This window comes from Lacerta agilis, chromosome 5 (assembly GCF_009819535.1).
Source record: "Lacerta agilis isolate rLacAgi1 chromosome 5, rLacAgi1.pri, whole genome shotgun sequence".
Classification (NCBI taxonomy): Eukaryota; Metazoa; Chordata; class Lepidosauria; order Squamata; family Lacertidae; genus Lacerta; species Lacerta agilis.
In genome coordinates this window covers 26,193,866-26,214,157 of record NC_046316.1, presented here as the reverse complement: position 1 = coordinate 26,214,157, position 20,292 = coordinate 26,193,866, and the positions used below count along the sequence as shown (strand labels likewise).

At 40.1% G+C, this 20,292-nt stretch overlaps 1 protein-coding gene across 1 annotated transcript; it reads right to left on the bottom strand.

Annotated features, from left to right (window-relative positions):
• Positions 1 to 1,519: 1,519 nt before the first annotated feature.
• VPS26A (VPS26, retromer complex component A) lies at positions 1,520 to 18,481 on the bottom strand. The gene is made up of 9 exons (XM_033149000.1): positions 18,356 to 18,481; positions 12,383 to 12,532; positions 10,190 to 10,265; positions 8,581 to 8,737; positions 6,783 to 6,947; positions 5,427 to 5,533; positions 4,623 to 4,691; positions 3,609 to 3,751; positions 1,520 to 3,105 (listed from the first exon to the last, which is right to left on the bottom strand). Exons 1-9 carry the CDS (start codon positions 18,356 to 18,358, stop codon positions 2,992 to 2,994), a joined length of 984 nt encoding a protein of 327 aa, XP_033004891.1. The 5' UTR covers positions 18,359 to 18,481; the 3' UTR covers positions 1,520 to 2,991.
• Between the last annotated feature and the right edge of the window lie 1,811 nt (positions 18,482 to 20,292).

The following is a 20,292-nucleotide window of genomic DNA, read 5'->3' as shown; positions in this document are numbered from 1 at the left end:
TTTCGTCATCGCGACAGCGGTCCAGGTCCTCAGGGAAGTCGGTCGTCGTGCCTGAAAAGTAGTGCGGAGGAAAGCTGCCTAAAGACGGCGTCGGTTGGCAAGGTGAATTTAGGAGGGGTATTATTAGAAGGCGGAAAGACTTGGAGTGCCTTCCGCACCAACACATTCCTCGCAAAGCCATGGGCCCCTGAGAGAAGCCTCGCAGGCAGTAAGAAGGGCAGCCAAGCGAGCACCCTGGCAGCCACGTGCGTTGAGGCGGAGGTGTGTCTGTAAGGCGCATTGGCTTGGGTTGTTAGGATCGTGGGCGAATTGACGTTACGCGAGAATGCAAGTGCAGTAAGCACGTGATGGGGTGGTGGTGATAACGCTCCGCGATTGCGGGTAGCGCCTTGTCCTCGAACCTCGCCACGCCAAGCTCAAAATTTTATCAGCTGCTCTTAACTGAGCCTGTACAATGCCTGTCCTGCTCTCTAGTCTCCACCCCAAGAATCAGAAGTTCTTCCAGACCTTCGCTTAAGGATAAACGTGCCCGCAGCCTTGGGAAACCCCAGGTCACCAGCATTTATAATCAAACCCGTCTGTATAAATAGATGTGTCGGCCATAAAGAAATCTGCAAATGACTAAAGCTGCAGTAAATAGGTTATTGTTGTCTATTGGCACTGTCATCCAAGCCTCAGAGTAGATGCATTTGAGGTGTTTTTAAAGTATATATTCAGGGTTTTCATTTATTTCTTAAATTAGAATGCCATATTCTAATTTTAAGGAGTGTGTGGGACCAAGTACTACCTTAAACTAGCCTTAAGGTAACAACAAAATGAAGGAAACTGGGCTTTGCACTTCAAAACACTTTATAAATTCATATGCAAAAGAAAAGCCCTTATCAATTTCAAGAGGCTGAAACAAAAAAATGGTGTTAGAGAGGACTTCAAACATATTTGTGTAGTCAATTTAGATTAAAAACTACATAAAAAACTGCCACACTTATTTTTAATGCATCAACCACATCCTAAGGCAGCATATTTCTTTAGAGTTGCAAATGATAATGGCTTGGTTTTAGATATGAAAATTGTCTCTATCCAGATAATTAGTCACCATGGCACTAAAAGCTGATCTCCATAAATACACGTCTAACTGAAAGAAATGGATTGGTCCTTTGCTGAAATGAATAGGCATGACTAATTGAGGTCCCTTAATTTCAGTACTTCTACCTAGAGTACCACTTAGCTGTCTACAACACATTGATCTGTTCAATTCACTTCAACCAAATTAGTTGTGGCAGTGTAAGAAAGATATCTAAATGAACAGGTTCAAAGGGAAAGTATGCCACCCATTGAGAATCAGAGTTTTGTTTTGGTAGTCTGTGATCACTAAAACTTGAGATGAACTAGAATTCCTTCCACCCCAACAATGCATTAAATGCTATTTAAGAACATCCCACGTCTAACTTTAAGATACTCAATAATTCTATAAGTAAAACTCACTAGAGCACAATTTAAAATTGAAGACACAATCTAGATATTTTAGTGAGAATACAGCTATTTTTAATAATTCAAAGAGCAGTTTATTATGTCTATTATACATAGTTGCACAATTTGAGGCTGGTTAAATACAATCAGTTTTCAAAAATTTATTGGAATAGTTTCCAGATTACAACATGCAAGTGTCCATGAAAATATTTGGCATTTTTTGTTTGAAATTCTGAATAGGCACTTACATGAGGGAGTTAAGTTCTCTCAGCCATAGGCATCCACGCTAAAGAGAAATATCCCAGCACGCAGCATCTTTGACTGCTTTATCAAAGTGCCATGGTAGTAAAACAGTTCTTACAGAAGTATAATTTGAGAATTTCACTTACTCATAAAGTAAGGTAACCAATAACACTTGCAGTGAAGTTTAGAAACATTCTTGGTAGATAGGCCAAGTGAACTACAAATATGAGTAGCCATCTAATTCAGCAGGTTCCATATTGTGACCATAGTTAGAAACTCCGTTTCTGAAAACTACATGCTTAATTGTGGATAGATGGAGGCTAACAAGGGTTGTCCAAAGACTAAATTCACTAAAGTTAAAAATGACTGGGTGTTTTGCTAGACAGAATTCCAAAGCCTACTTAGAATTCAATTTGGTTTACATACACTCCTTCCTACAAGCCCGATGTCTGAGGTGGTAAGATGAAGTGTACATTTTAATGCAAAGTGATCTGAATTTTGTGCCTATGACCCGAATTCCAAAAGTGTAATCAGTAAAAGCTACATTTTCACACACCTTTGCCACTGAAACACAGCTCAATGGGATAATTCTGTAATTTCATTTAGAGCATATAAACCTTCAAGGGCTTTGCAATTTGATAATAGAATCATTAAGATGGAGGTGCCAAGTAAATAATTAGAAGAGTCATCACCCCTCTTATAAAGCTAGTATGAGAAAGAAGCTTGCTTTATTATATACATTCCTCAGAAGGAGACAAAGTCTGAAAACTCTGGCATGAGAACTATTCCAAGTGTATGGACAAAATCCCATTATAAACCCTGAATTTGTCATTTTAGAACAATATATTTATTAGTTTCGAAGGATACAGGCAGTAGACAATGAGGAAGGATGTATGATATGACTGTGGTATAGGAAGAGGAAACGCTTTAGTCTACCATTGATGATAAGCAAAACTTAAATGCACCAGCCTACATGCATGGAAAAATGTAACTTTTTTAAGCTTTATGCATATATCTGAGTGCATCACACCAGACAAAAAGTAAAATGTGCAGTATAAAATAGCTTAAGAAAGTTCCAGTGTTTGAGAAAGCGCTTATTTTAAATGTATGTACACACTTGAATGTTTACTTAAAGAATGTTTTGTTTTAGTAGTGTGGGAAATGCAGCACTGTAAGATGAGGAAGACTGTTGAAATGGGTGTTGTGGCCTTCTTCCCTACAGGCTGTTGCCACCTTTAACCTGCTGATCTATCAACAGTTCTTTCACTCCCAACACCCAGTTCACATTTCAGGCTGCTCTGCTGATGCCTGTGGTTCTGGACTTTCAAACCGCTGGTGGAAGTTGGTTCGTTGTTTCCTCAGTTTCTCAGGAGCTTTTCTCCAAAGAATGATCTCCTGTTTAAGGTGGAAGAAAATGTAGTTTAGAGGCTTCATATTTGAAACATATTGATGTCACAGATAGAAACATATCTGCTAGAATACTCGTGTGCCCCCCCCCTAGCATTTCCATATAAACTTCTGGAAAAACCTAGATACTGAAAGCCACAATCCTTTTCAGAAAGTTGTGCTGAAGCATGGATTGGTGCCCATATTGTGCAGCTCTCTTCATGAGGCCTCCTTTGCTCCTGTTCTAGACAGTTTGCCAGCACATAAAAACATTGTTTCATAAAGCCTTCCCTTAAGCAGGTAATGGGACATAAGATTTTTATTAGCATTGTTCTGCTTTTATTACTGATGTTTGAAAGGACTGCATTTTTTCTGCTTAAGTATCCCAATTATTGTTTTATTGGCTGCTGGCTTTAGTTACTTTGAAAGTTGCCCTGAATATTTTTTAACATAAAAGGCAACACAAATTAATAACCCACCTCATTACAATACTTCAGTGCAAAATGTCATACCTGTTGCTTGAAGTACCTTCTGTCCTCTTCATCGACTAATACTAGGTTCAAGAAGTATCTTACTGAAAACTTTTTATTCACATCCCTCATTGTAGGAGTAGGATCATAGCCCGCCAAGAAGAGTCTTATAGGAATAGATTCACCTTAGATAAAAAGAAGTCGTGATTAGTTTTGCTTCTTTCCGCAACATTTAAAGGATTAGAATAGTTCCTGACAGTGAATAATTTGGAGGTACAGGGATTGGCATGACATCAATTTAAAAAGAAGGGGGCTGAGAATTTCTTTTTAAGCAAGTCACACTAAATCTCAACATGCCTTTTAATCTGGGCGGACGCAGCCTCTAAAAAGGAAAATGGCTATATATTTAAATGCGAGCATGGCTCTGCATCCATTTCTGTCATCCAGTCAAGCTGGGGAGCACAATTCAGGACAGACAAAAGAAACTACTCCTTCCAGAGCACAAAGCTGAAATATGAATTTGTTATCACAACATGCAAGGTGATCAGTAGATGGCTTTAAAGGGTCAAGCTAATTGCTATTGAATACCAACTGTTGGGGAACAGCAGCAGAAGATAAGCATCTGGTTGACTACTGTTGGAGAGATGATGCTACACTAGACTAGTCCAATCCAATAGAGCTCTTTTTACGTTCAGGGGTAGCACATTTGTCCATGTTTTCCCTACTCTTTTTCTTGACTCTTAAGAAGACAAGAAAAAGTAATGATAGACCTGGCACAAACCAGAAATCAGTATTCTAATTTATGAAACCAACTAATACTATCCAATTGGTATTAAGGAGTGAAGGCCCCAGATTAGGAGCCCCTTATTCATTTAAGGCACTTAAATTATGCATAAGGCAAAGTTGGAATTTAGTGCTTTAGATTTTCTTTTTGTATCAGTCTAGGCTTCAAGATAATTTTTATGTACTCCATAATAGGATTAACACTCAATTTAGAGAAACAATCTATATTTTAACATAAAAATGCTTTGATAATGTTAACAAACACCAACTCACCTTTAACTGGTGCACCATCCATTATTTCATACTTTGCAATGGTCTCTGTCTCTGTTGTTGTACTGGGTCCTGGTTAAACAATTATATTTATTTTAAAGTCCTTTAATTCAATTTTGCATATTTAGTTGAATACATTTATTTATTTCTATGGACTAAAGCCCCTTAGCAGTTATACCTTATGAATAGGTATTGAATTACACAGGTAATCAGAAAATATCACTACTTCTCAGCTCTTCAAGACAAGGCTCCTCTTAGTAATATCCAATATTTGTACTTCCCCAGCTCAGCCCAATACAACCTCAGAGGAATTCTGAGCCCTGATTACAGCTGTTAATCAGGACCAACAACATGATTAGTAGTTCTGTACACCAATTAGCCAAAGTAAACAAATGTCACCCAAGTCTTACATCTGAACAGGTTACCCCAGTTTAATGTGAATCATATCTGCCACTTGGAGCCTACCCACCATGCCAATTCTGAAATATTACTACATTTAGAAGTGCAAAGCAATTGTACAAGAAGGTCTTTCAAGTTGAAAAGTAGCTGAACAGAATGCCTGATTGCCATGTATATTGTTAAACACAGTTGAAGACAGGTTTCAGGAACCTATTCACTGTGAAGCATAAATTAGTTACCTGCAAACCAGTACTGGTCACTATGTACAGCCAAAAGAAGCTAACTAGCTACACATACATATGCAAAATAGAACAGCCTATTATAAATTGGAAATATCAGAAAAGATAGTCCTAGAACACATCAAATTAAAAGTAAAAATATTCATGACAGTTTTAAAATTCATCTTACCAATTCCAGTAATCTCTTTTTTGATCAGCTGTAATTCCATATGCTGAATTTTTATTCTTACTAAGAGAAAGTAAATTTTTCCAACAATCACATCCTTTAGATGATACCTTACAGAAACAAAGGAAGGGGGCTTGTAAACTGCAGAATTTAACATTTTAAAACTGGTTTACAGCATTTTACAATGCTTGTGTGTATTCATATTGCTGAAAAAGGATAAGAAAACAGAACTGTCTATATTGAACAGAGTTACTCATTTTACCAACTAGCAGACCCACACTCAAGTTTGTAGCTGCTACCCAGTTTTATTCCTCAATCGGGCAGTATGTTTTCAGAAGCCACTTTAAAGCCCAATGAACAGAAAGTGCTAGTAGTAATAGTAGAGACTGTTACAAGTTATCACAATATGCACTGAAGCTAAGTCATAACAAATCAGATTGCAAAAATGATCTCTTCTCTTTTGCTTAGGGAGTTAGGGTTAAAGAGCCTCATGCTAACATAAGACATAGGTCTGGTCTAAGCATTTAAAAAAATGCTTATCCTAAAAAAATTGTATCCTACTTTTGCATCATGTAGAATTGGATGCAAACTAAGCTATTTGCACTTAGGCCCACTGCAATCAATGTGAAAAGTTAGTAACGGCTAACTTTTAGATAAGTACAACTAACTTAGTCTGAATCCCACTCATAGTAACAGAACACTCAATTGGCATACAATGAGCATATTTTTTTAAAAAAACAGCAAAATTAAAAGAAACGCATAAAGACAGCCACCAGAAAAACAATTTTAAAGGAGGCAAGACTAAGAAATCAAGTCATAAGCCACCAAAGCAGAATAGTTTTTACCTGCTTTCTAAATGTCATCAAGGAGGTGCCAGTTGGACTCCCAGAGAAAGGAGTTCCAAAATTTGAGTATAGTTCTCAAAATTTATAGTTTTATGTATACCCAGCAACTCAATCTTAAACACTGTTGGGACATGGAGCAGGGTCTCCTCCAACTACCTGAGCTCACAAACAGACTGGGTGTCAGTGGAGCCGATATAGTAATCAAAATCACAGTACAGTATAGTACCAGGAGCTGGTATAGTAATCATAATTCTAGCTACGGCTCTGGCTGCAGCATTTTGTATCAGATGAAGTTTCCATGTGGGCAGTTGGTTCAAGAAGACAGTAATATAATACTCCTGAATTGTAACAACTTTGGAAGGACAAGCTTCACCCACCTATACCTACCTATACATGGTCCATTAGCAATCAGTTATTAATTACTGCTATGTGTTCCACACTTTTAACCTGACCTGAAGGAGCTTCCCTGGTTACCCATTTCAAGGTCACACATTCACTTATTCATAATACATACTTGGATTTGTTGTATTCAAATTCTATATGCAGACAATCTTCAATGCCGACTTCCATTTTAATAGAGTTGTTAACATCTGGGTATGTCGCAAGCTGGTGAACGATAAGGTCATATTCTTTTACCAAGTCTGACAACCTTCTTACTATCGTAACTTTAAGGAAATACCTACAAAACAGGAAATTAGCACAGATTGTATCCATAGAATATTTTACATACATGAAGTGGCCAACTTTATCAAATTAGCAAACATCAGAAATAGATTATATTGAGATTCATAAACTGCATTAGCAGTTAAATCTGAATTAAACCAATCTGCTCACAATTCTAACTCCTTTTGTTGCAAGGCCAAAATGAGAACTTAATAAGGGCTTTCCCTATAGCAAGAGAGGAGGCGATTCCAACTTTTATTAGCACAATGGGTTGGAACCAGACATGCCTGCAACAGAACTCTAAAGCTTCAGCAGGTAGAAGAGAAAAGGTAATTCATTCCCACTCCCCTGCAGCATCCCATGAAGATTGGCTTGAGAGGATTGAAGGTCCTTCTGGTACAGTATGGGAGATGTGGTGGGATGCTGCAGAGGAAATCTATTCCTTCAATCTAGCAGGAGTCTCTGCTGAATCAGAGTCCCTTCTGCAAACTGAAAATATTCAATCCAGTATTTCTTTACAGCTCTATAAACAGGGTAGAATGTATTTTGAGGACCCACTTACATTTAAATTCAAAGTTTACATATTATTTTTAAGGCAGGCACATCCAAATTCATGCCTTTTGTGTTTCAGAAGTGTTTCAGAAAGCAGATTGCTTGCTAAAGCTTTTTTTACCATTTCCATATAGTTTCCTGATATCATTATTATAATCATATTTATTGTATGGATACATTACTTTTTCTATGTAGAAATTTATATTTCTTTCATTTTAGTGTAACTTGTTTTCATTTTTGTATTTCTTAAAATTAACAATGCTGTTAATCAAGTATTTTAATAATGACTAAAGAACAGAAATTCAGAGTCTTCCATCACTGCATGCCTTTTGGCTCCAACACCTTCCAATTACCGTATATACCCGAGTATAAGCCGACCCAAATATAAACCGAGGCACCTAATTTTCCTTCAAAAACCTGGGAAAGCTTATTGACTCAAGTATAAGCCGATTCACCTTTGCCGCTGTGGAGGAGGAGGAACGAGCAGCCCGAAAGCAGCCCTTTGGGCTGCTCCTTCCTCTTCCTCCTTTGCCAAGTTTGCATTTATGCGAGCAGTTCAGGAATGGAACAAGCTGCCTGGGGAGAGTAAAGAACCGCTGTTCTTGTACACTTCTTAAGGAATGGTTGACTGGGGAGAGCGGGTGGCGGCATGAGCGAAGAGAAAGGGCTTCTTTCTCGCCACCCCCCACCGCCCGCCTCACTCGATTATAAGCCGAGGGCAGCTTTTTCAGCACAAAAAATGTGCTGAAAAACTAGGCTTATACTCAAGTATATATGGTATCTCTCAAAAGCTGCATATTAATGTATGTAACTATGGGCAACATCCAACATAACATTAGTGGACTAAGTTTGAGAATTAACATTGTTGTGCAAGCATTCCTTGCATTTAAGGGGTGAGAGAGGCTGCAGGGGGATTTGGCAAAAGAACCCCTTGCCTCTTTGTGGATGTCTCTGCTAGATCAAAATTCCTTCCACAAACAGATGGGCCCTTTTGATGCAACCAATTTTTAATATATTTTTACACATACACAAGTTAGAAATAAGTTAGAAACTATTATAATCATAACTGCAGAAAGAGTACTTTACAGTTTCCATACCTCAATCTGACATTGGCACCGATGTAGGATTCATATGGCTTCTCAACTTGCATAAACTCAAAGTCATAACTTCTACTTTGTGTTAATTCACCAGGTAAGGCCAGTTCTTTCACTAGGTTTACAAATTCATGAGTATTGCTCTTGTCACTGAAAAGCTCTAAGAAAGTAATGAATAGAATCAGAGAGGAAATGTAACAGAAGCTTTCCTTAAGGAGTATACAATGGCTTGACACTTGGGACTGCTGCAAGTGGCAAGGAAGAAAAGAAGAAAATAAATAGAAAGATATTAAAATATTGGCGTTATTTCTATCTCCATTTAATCATGTGAATTCAAAAAAATTATTTTTTTTATTTTACAGTGTGGTCTAATTTAAAACTCCTTCAGTATGTCAGTTGTATTGCAAAGATCCTCCATTCAAGTACAAAATACAACTGTTTTGTTAATTATACTGCAGAATAGCCCAGCATTAATATCAACAGTCAGCTTGACAAACAAGCAAATGACTTTATGGAGTAAATTCAGTAACTTAAAAGGTAGGCTAGTATAATGTTTTCCAAAATGTGTCATTTTATTTTATATTCTCATATTGTAAGCAGAGAGAGAATTTACTGAACAAATTTTGGTTTATGAAACAGAATATACAAGCTTTAAGGAAAAGCTCTTCAAGAAAAAACAAAAGCAGAACATACAAAGATGTTCTCAATAAATTACGTAATCTTTACTTGTTGCATCTTAATCTCCAGGATCCACATATGATCTAGCTAGAATATAGTTACTATTTTTAAGATGCATGCTGTTTTTGTAACTGCTGCTTGGCAACATATCACAGATGCAATTCATTTGAATCACAGACAGCAAACATTATTTACTTCAAAACAAACATATTTGGGATACTTGTTATACAACCAGTGTTAGAAACTCAGATATATAAGCTAGGCGCCAAATGGCTCCTTAACCAATGTTATAGTCGCCAAAACAGAATGGTTGCCATTTTGGGGCATGATGGCTCTTAAATCTTATTATTCAAATGGTGGACTGACTGTGACTGATCCTCAGTTACACATCTGCCTAGTTCAGATGACAACCTTGAGCTAGGTTAAGAGCTTTGAGAACTTAAAGAAGAAAAATCACTTGATCCAGGGACAGTTCACATATATATACTGGCCTATTCAGAGCTCTTTTTCTTAATAGTGACATGGACCATTCATAACGTAACCATATTCTTCACAACTGTGAGCAGGGCAGTGGGATGGGGTAAGTGAAGACAGGCAACAATTTACTGTAATGTTGTTCACCACTCCTGCTCAGACTGCATAGAAATAAAATTTTGGCTCCTGGTTGTGCAGATAAAATGTAACTGATGGAGTTCTACAGGATGTGGTATTAGTGTGTGAAAACAGTTCATATACAATGATCCCCAGCATGTACCTCCAGATGGTGGAGATGTCAGGTGACATCCTGGTGCCCAGGTCAAAAGCCAGGTTCAAAATGAGCCTGGCTAATTTTAAACACTGTATTCAACTACCTAGAGACCAGTCTAGATTACAATTCCTATATCAGGGTTATGAGCACTCAAAGTTATCCAAATGGTAATTCTAAGAGACTCACCAATTTGTCCTACAAATTCAATTCTAATTCCTTGATGCTCTAGCCTCTTTCCAAGTTGTTTAAAGACTATGTTTACCTGAAAAAGTCAAAACACCAATGAAAAGGTGTAAGTGTAATGATCCATTTGTACAAAAACTTATTTTAGATCATTTAAACTATATATATATCCCATCTTTCCACTGCATTTGCAGCACTAAGTGCAATGTAGAACAATAAAAATAATCAGTAACAAAATAAAACAATGGTTAAAAACAGATAGGTGCAGTTGATAAAACCAGTATTTTTCAAAAGGAAGTGTGGTTCTGGGTCATTGCCCCTTTTTCAGCCCTGTGTTACAATGCTGGACTACATGGCATTTTCATTCCTTCTTCCAACTCTTATTTAGTGAATTTTCACAGCAAAAATGGTTAAAACTTGCTAGATGTCACCAGCACTGCCTGCCAGTTCCTCCTTATGCAATCATTTACAACACTAAAAAAATAGGACTGTGGGAAGAGAAACTGGTGAAGCAGCTATTTAGCAATGGGTGAAAATAGTTCATTAAATGACAGAAGCAGAAAAAGACAAGTTTTAAAGCAAAGAATGGAGATAAATATGGCATCATTCCAGCATTCTAAAGGGGCAATGAGTAGCGGAAGGTAAGAAGAACTGAGGTGCTGGATCGGGGCATGTGCAATGCGCACAGACACTGCCCTTTTTCATTTTATAAATAAGAGAATTTCAATAGAATATTCTTCTGTGTAGAAGATGGGGCTGGTTCAGGCTTTATAAATACTTCTTCTGCACATCAGACCCCCTACTGTGGGTCTGGATTGCACCAGAACTCCCTTCTAATCATTTGCCAGAATTGAAGGCATTGTGTTAAAGGCAAATTCAAAACCATCACAAAAGGGTTAGTATTGCTGGACTCTATATTCTTATAAAGGGTTTAAGAAAAATTGTAGAAGATAAAACTATCCTTGGCAACTTTAAAGGTAAAGGGACCCCTGACTGTTAGGTCCCATTGTGGACAACTGTGGGGTTGCAGCGCTCATCTCGATTTACTGGCCGAGGGAGGCGGCGTACAGCTTCCTGGTCATGTGGCCAGCATGACTAAGCCACTTCTGGCGAACCAGAGCACTGCACAGAAATGCCGTTTACCTTCCTGCCGGAGCAGTAACTATTTATCTACTTGCACTTGATGTGCTTTTGAACTGCTATGTTGGCAGGAGCAGGGACCGAGCAACAGGAGCTCACCCTGTCGCGGGGATTCGAACCGCCGACCTTCTGATCGGCAAGCCCTAGGCTCAGTAGTTTAGACCACAGAGCCACCCGCGTCCCATCCTTGGCAACTTTACATGAAGGCTATATAAGACTGTGGGTTGTATCTAGTGTTAGACTAGACAAGACCAACTTATGTCCATTAATTTCAGTGAGTGTACTCTGAATAAAACAGTTCAATACAACCGTGCCACAGAATGCTGAACTAGACAGGCCTTTGGCCTAATCCTAGAAGGCTCTTCTTAGAACATTGGGCAGAGATAACAGGAGTTGTAGTCCAGCAACATCTGGAGAATTATCAGTTCCCCTGTATAACATTTGTGAAAACAGAACACCTTAAATATGAACCAAGTGCAGCAACATTTGCTTGTATTATACTTGAACCATTAGAATATATTATTTTCTTCTATTCTTTCCATATCAAATTGAGAAGCAAAAAAGTAGTGTTGAAACCAAGCTCCACAGAAGACAAGCTTGTGAACTACAAGATGTAGATATAGAGTAGTTTTAAGGACTGGGGGGGGGGGATATGTATGAAGAGAAACCACTTATAAAAATAAGAATGTCAACAACTTAAATATTTGGATAAAATATTGCAAAAAACCCACAAATTATCAGTTAACACCATAGATCATTAATATGACATTATCAAATATTTGTGTAATAAAAATTAATGAGGATGACTGTACTATCTATCTCCTGTGCCAACACTGAAAGAGGTTGCTCCGCAACAAAATAAATGTGTTGGTTCTTCCTTGACATATACATATTGACTTGATAACATCAACAATAACAATTTGTTTACTACCAAACCTCAATATTACACATACACTAGAACCTAGTTTCTATTATGAAATTACCTGGAACAGCTATATCATTAATAACCGTTTCTTCCCTATATCTTAATAAAGTACAAACTTTTTTTTTAATTACCTTTCCTGAAACTGATTCTCCATCATAGAAAAGATAATGTTTTTCTATTTTACCATCTTCTGTTTTTATTTCAGCTGTTTTTCGTGATTCTGCATCATTAAGAACAACATCAATCTCACAAATGGGACCAAACAAGCCTCCCAGAAAACTCTGCAATAAAAAGCAAATTCACTTAGTCGTAGATAAAATATACAGCAACTTTATCAAGTTCAATATAACAGCCACAAAGTGTAGCTAAATAGTGAAGAAAAAGTTTTATGGCCCTTGTTTTAATTGCTCCTTTAAACATATATTTAAAAAATTAATTCTACCAAAAAATTCAGCTGTAGAAAGAAACTGAACTGGTGTGAGATAGCAACAGAACACTGTTATAAATTGTCGTATTTGTGGAAAAGCAATCATCATGCTAGAACAGAAATACAGGTTCACCTTGTCTTATGTGCCAATGTAGCCCCACCACCACCACACATGCTACCCCATATAAAACTTTACTTCTTAAAGAATTAATTTAAATCAAAATATTTTAAAGGTGAAGCGAAAGATAATCTAAAGCAACTTAAAACAATTCCTACATATATGTTTCTGCATTGAAGGAAGGGAAAAATAATACAAAATACATTAAAATTACATTACAGAAATCTAATCAGCAACTAGTTTTGTCTGCGGGCCACTTGAACAAAATAGGGAAATGACAGGCTAAGGCCCCATGCCCTAAACTCCAAAATACTGGTAGTTTGCAGCCTAGTCCTATTATTGCAGTTGCTGCTCATCAATCTTTTGTGTCTCATCTAAGAAAAGCACCACTACTCAGGAAAAGGTTAGACCAAGCACGTCCAACTTCCAAGAGACTGCGATCTACTCACACCATAAATGGCACAGTACCCATTGGATTGACCAGAGTTGTTGACCTTTGTTTGCGGAGGCTTCACCAAAGTTGTTGAGCTTTTTTGGGGGGGGCAATGATCAGGAACCCACAATCAACCATGATCGCCTACCCCATGAGCAACCGGTTGGACATGCCTGTATTAGACTATTAGAAATAGTGGTTTTGGGTATCCAAAGGACATTTAAAAAGTGCTTGATGCATTTCAATTGCTAATGAATTATCCAGAGACTATGGGTGGCGTTCAACCAAGTTTTACTCACAGCAGACCCACTGAAATTAATGGATCACATATTTCTTAACTTCAATGGGCCTACTCCGAGTAGACATTAGATGACTCTCTACCAGGTGTGGGAAACCTTTGGCCTGACAGATGTTGCTGAACTACAACTCCCAGCATCCCTAGCCATCAACATGCTTGTTGAATCTGATGGGAACTTAAGTACAGCAAGGGCCAAAGGTTTCCAGTCCCCACACCTGGCATATACTTGAAGTTACCAGTACTTAAAATCCCTTTGTCCTATTTCCTTCTTTCAGGAATCAGCAGGACTCTTTAATTTGGCCCCAAAACAAACAGGGAAGGAGACTTGTGGAGGAACAGAAGCAAAACAGACCACCTGTATCCTGTCCTGTCTCAGTGCCTCAAAGCATTGTAAAAAAAAGAAAACCTAGATGGCATTCAATTCTTGCTAATCAGCAAACACCAAGCTATCCAAACAATATGCACAATGGAAGTCCAGACTTCAAAGGAGCCCTACAAGAATTTAATAAGCCACCATTAAAGGCAAAACAAACTACACTTTCTGATTGAATTGAAAAACATTGTTGAGTGCCTTAACACACTACATCTTTAAGGAATAACTACAATAAAAGCAATTAATTTAGAAAAAACCTTCAAATCCTAAAATGAGTGTGTTTGCAACACACTGTTGTTATATTTGCACACACACACATACTTTAAGTCTAACTCTACAATTTGTTTATCCTGTCTTGCTTTGGATTGCAGAGGCCATTCAGCTTCTACAGCAGTGTTCAAAATTAGCCAGGCACTGAACATGATGCAGTCAATCACAAAGCATAGTTTGTCACTTTAGACAAGATGGCAAATTTGTCATATACCAAGAGGAAGTGGATCACAACATGTGCTGGGAAGAAGAAACATGTAAGCCCAAGGGTCCTAGGAGGCTCATTCACATTAACAGCAAACCTTAGCATTAAATAGGAGCCATCTCAATGACTGTCAGCTGAATATGCGCAAGGCCCCCAGAGTAAAGGCTGTATTTGAAGAGTTATTCAGACATCTATCTGTATGGGCTCTTGGCACACTCATAAGCGTGCACAACACATTGATGTTGCAGTCATCAAGTGATGACTATATAAGGCAAATGTCTCCTCAGTATTTCAACATCTAGGTACCAGTAGTATCTGCCACACATCCAAGAATTCATTTATTAATATAAGTAGGCTAGTAAAGCGAAGGCAAATTAGCATTGTCAACCTTTGGGTCTGACAGACCTCATTTGCCTTTAACAGCTGCATGAAAAGCAGAAATTCAGCATGTGGGGCCGGGGGGGGGGGGGGTTACATTGGTTTGACATGTCATGGGGTTTAAATTCACAGCAGCTCTTCCAGACCGTGTTACTAATGGTAGCCAGCCATCCCTGAAATAGTTATTTTACAACCTACAAACTACACCAAAGATTTCTACAGCTTATGAAGACTGAGGAAATCCCTGTATGTAATTCTTGTAGGCATTGTCACACCACTTTAACATATCAAATAAAGTAAATGACTCAGGGTGCTTCCAGACTGGAGTTTATTCTGGAGTAGGTGTTCATGGATGCAAGATTTGACAGCATCCACAAGACATCTGTATCATAATACCAGACTTTTTAATCTGTTTAATCTGAATTTCACCATACTATGCAAAGAAAAAAAAAGTAAAAACAACCTATTATACAGCTACAGGCACGCCTGGTGCGGACGCTTATACTATGGTTTTTTTTGGTAAGCAGTTTGTCATATGTGTTGTGATGTTTTGATGAGTGGTCTCTACTGCCACCCCTACTTCCATTTTTCACAGCCTGGTCACTTTGTTTCTGGCGACCCAAACAATCTCAGCCTATTTACCTATTTCCACCAACTGCCATACACTGAACACCTTCAAATTTCAGCTAACCAATTGAGAGAAGGTAGATGTATATGTGGGGCATATCTCAGAGACAAACTGTAGGACATGCATTGGGACTTTAAAAAATAGAGGTCTTATGCAATACCTTTCTTGCACAAGACCTTCCTACTTTCCTCTGTGGTCTTGCACAAGACTTATTATTTTTTTAAAAAAAAATATCAAAATGAGTCACCCTGTAGAATCAGAAGTCTCCATTTTACAAGTCATAAAACATGATAACTAAGGGTTTTTAAGTTTGCTTTTGTGAATTTACAAGTAGGGGGATTAAAGGTGTGTACCCAGGTACAGAAATACCTGTGCACATATTTAAAACTGGGAAAAGTAGCAGAGAGCAGGGCAGTACTAATACAGGGGAGGAACAAGAAAACACAGCAGGAAAATATTCTGGCTCCAACACCCACTAGTACTGATGGGGAAAAACATAATGCCTATGAAAATACGTGTCAACACTCATCCCAATCATACTCACAGAAAAACCAGATCTGAATGACCCATTTGCAATATTAAGCCACTGCCTGAAAGCTCACTAATACCCCATAGGCTTTTTACAGACATAAGTCACTTCTAATCAATTGACCCTAAGGATTCATATAAATATTATTTTGCTAGTGACTCAAGAATATATTGCCCAAACAATTTACATTTTATTACATGAGTGTAAGACCACATGCAGATTCTTTAAGGCATTGTTATGGATGGATATGTAATAAAGAAGGTCTTAAACCAGTTCTAGAATTCCTAAGGATTCTATATAGTATACCCAACCTGTTCCATTAAGCTACTTATCTATCAGTACACACCTGGACGGAATCACTGAACAAGGTGCACCCTGCCAAGATTTTAAAAAATGTTAGAATCAAAAGACTAACAATTTGGAAAACACCCTTGAGGTAATCTAATCCAACCCCCTCTCTGCCCAGTGCAAGGAGTAACTTCAGGATTAAGACTTCCAACCTCTGTGTAAATACCTCTGGCAAAGGAGGGCCCATCATCAACTCCTCAGGTGGTCTATTCCACTGTCAAATGGTACTTCCGCATTAGGAATGTTCTCCTTAAACCTAGCCGAAATCTGCTTCCCTACACTTTCCACCTACTGGTTCCAGTCCTGCCCTTTGGAGAAACAAAAAACAAGCCTGCTCCATCTTCTTCATTAAACCTGTCAGATATCTGAAGACCACTCTCATGTCTCCCTTTTAATCTTTTGGCGAGCCAAACATAGGCTCGCTGTGGTCTAAATCACTGAGCCTCTTGGGTTTGGCGAGTGGAAGGTTGACGGTATGAATCCTCACATGAGCTCCCATTGCTCTGTCCCAGCTCCTGCCAAGCTAGCAGTTCAAAAGCACGCCCGTGCAAGTAGATAAATAGGTACCGCTGTGGCGGGAAGGTAAACGGAGTTTCCATGCGCTCTGGCTTCTGTCACGGTGTTACTTTGCACCAGAAGCTGTTTAGTCATGCTGGCCACATGACCTGTAAAGCTGTCTGAGGACAAATAGGGGCTCCTTCGGCCTGAAAGCAAGATGAGCGCTGCAACCCCAGTCGCCCTTTACTGGACTGAACCATCCAGGGGTCCTTTACCTTTTCATTCAACTATTCCTCAGAGAACTTTGTTTCAACAACCCTCACCATCTCAGATGCCCTCCTCCTCTGAACATGCTAATTTGTCAATGCCCTTCTTCAAAGTGTGATGCCTAGAGTACTCCAGACTCCAGGTTCAGTCTGACCACTTGCAACCAGTTGTGCAGGCAAAGTCTTCATACCACCCAGTTCTTCATAGAACCATCAGTGGCCTGAGAGAATTGGGATAGTGCCTGCTACACATTTCCTAGGGTTGCTTCAGGAATACCTGTGTGCCCTAAGGGAGGGTAGGTGGTCAGGGAGCTTGTGCCACCAACTCCCAAGTCGGCCTGAAAGGGCTCTATCAACTCTTCATTTTATATTATAGTATTTTAAAATTGTAAACCACTTCTAATGTCTTGGCAGAAATGCAGGACATAAAGTCAATTAAAAAAAAAAAGCAAATAAGCATTCACAGTCCAATCCTTACAACCTGCTCCCAGTTCTCCTTAGGTTCCCTATACACCTTTCATCCCTACTGGTAATTACTAACAGCATTCTTCAAATTAAAACTTACAACAACTACTACCCTATTAGACTGGTTAGGTTTTTCATGCCAGGGCTGCTGGGCAACACGTGAAGTAACAGCGCACTGTAAATAACTGTGTGGTGCGGTCGTCTCTCCCTACACTAAAAGACGCCGGATTAGGTACGTAAATCCCCCGAGAATATAAACCCGCAGACACGTTTACGCCCCCTCCCCACATTTCCTCCTCGAAGTATGCCTCCCCCTAAAAGCCAAACCTGGGACTGCCACCAGAGACAAGCCAGGTGACTCTGACGTGTCCCCCCACTCCATGAAAATCCCAGCCACTTCCCTCCACCCCGCCCTGCTTGCTTAGCCCGCCGTGAGAAACCTAGAGCCTGACCTTCCCGGGGCACCGACGGCAAGAGCGCCCCTCCCCGCGTACTTTGCCTTCTCCTCAAGAAGCAGCGGAACACACGCCGCCCGCGTCACCCAGAAAGGCGGGGTGGAGCGCGTGGTGGAAGCGGGGCGGCGGCATCGAATGGAAGCCCCTCGCGCCGAGAGTGCCGTATCCATGGGAACTGCCAACGGCTCGCCCGGCGGCCTCCCTCACCTCAAGAGCACCCCGGGGCCCAACCCGCCTCACAAGAAGGAAGGAAGGAAGAAGGCGGCAGCGGCAGCACCGCCGCCGCTGCTCATACTACAACCTGCAGGCCTCGTTCAGGCGAGGCGACGCACCGCCATGAACAACCCCGCTTCTCTCCACCCTGCACCCAGCCGCCGCCGCCGCCTTCTTAAGCCCGGCAGCCGCTCACTTACCATGGTCAGTCGGACTCCAGCCCCCCTCCCCAAGCAACAGTAGCAATCCCGGCCCGCGCCCCTGTCATGTGACCCTTAGAGGCCGCCGTTCGGCTCCACGCCCCCAGCACGTGACCACCCCTCCCTCGGGGCGGCGACGGAGAAAGCCGGGCTAGGTGAACGGCGCCGGCAGGCAGGGAGGCGATGGCCGCTAGGGGCGCTACTTCTCGCAGAGAAGCTGAAAACACACACGGAAGCAGAAAGTTTGGTCCCGCCCCCTCTTGACGTCTTCCGTTCTGCGAATGAGCTAACCGTGCCGCCCAATCCGAGGCATGTTTATTTGGAAGTGAAAGGCCCGCTGAATTCAATGGGGCTTCTCAACTACTTTGATAAAGGTTTGTAGCCGTGGGCGTATTCCCTGTTGCCTGCTTTTTTGGCTGGTACCCATTTTAACAAAATAAATAAAATATGTATTCCATTACATATATTTTGGTAGGTGGAAACAATATTATGGCACATGTCAAAAACATACAGATAATTCTGTTTTTGTAAGTGCAACTACTTTTTTCCTCCTAAAACAACAGCTTTGTGGAATCTTAAAAGACATAACAGATTGGTTGTGGACATGAGCTCTGGTATCAAGGGGAAAGGTAAAGGTACCCCTGACCATTAGGTCCAGAAGCGGACGGGTTGTGGCACTCATCTCCCGTTACTGGCCGAGGGAGCCGGCGTACTGCTTCCGGGTCATGTGGCCAGCATGACTAAGCTGCTTCTGGCAAACCAGAGCAGCGCACAGAAACGCCGTTTACCTTTCCGCCGGAGCGGTACCTATTTATCTACTTGCATTTTGACATGCTTTCGAACTGCTAGGTTGGCAGGAGCAGGGACCAAGCAACGGGAGCTCACTCTGTCACGGGGATTCAAACCGCCAACCTTTTGATTGGCAAGCCCTAGGTTCAGTGGTTTAGAGCAGTGTTTTTCAACCACTGTTCCGCGGCACACTAGTGTGCCGCGAGATGTTGCCTGGTGTGCCGTGGGAAAAATTGAAAAATTCAAGAGAATTACTTTATATATAGTCAATATAGGCACAGAGTTAATTTTTTTAACATTTTCTAATGGTGGTGTGCCTCGTGATTTTTTTCATGAAACAAGTGTGCCTTTGCCCCAAAAAGGTTGAAAAACACTGGTTTAGAGCACAGCGTCACCTGCGTCCCTGTGTTATCTAGGTTATTCTACATTAAAAAATCAAAACAAAGCCAGAATTACAATGCACAGTTAAGTTAGGCACAATCTCCACTTATTCCTCACTATATACAGTATACGTATGCTCATCAAATCTTAATTGCACTTGTAGTGCAATCCACACCACACATTTAAACCACATGGCTTCCCTCAAAGAATCATGAGTACTGTAATTTGCCCTTCACAGAGCTGCAAGTCCAGCATCCTATCATGCCCAAGATTCTTTGGTGGAGAAGTCATGTGCTTGTGGATGTCTACTCAGAAGTAGATTCCACCTACTTCAATGGAACTTTCTCCCAGATAAGTACATGTAGGACTACAGCATTTCTCACCTGTTTTGTCCACTGCATGCTGGAAGCTCTTCCTGGATCTCTCATTAATTTTATTTTATTTTATTTTATTTTGGCAATATGGAAGCTGTCTTGTGCTGAGTCACACCATTGGTGCATCTAACTCAGTATTTTCTACAACTGATCGGCAGTAGCTCTCCAGAGATTCAGAAAAGCAGTCTGGAGATGCCATAAATCAAACCTGGGACCTTCTGCAGCCAGAGCAGACACTGTGCCACTGTACTATGGCCCTTTTCCTAGCTATCATGCTTGAAGACATGTAATGAGAGAACTTTCTCCCAATGAAGTTTTATGTTACTACAAGATTTTGCATTAGTTGTTGTCATCTGCTGCAATGTAAAATTCCATCAAATAAAAATGAAGTTA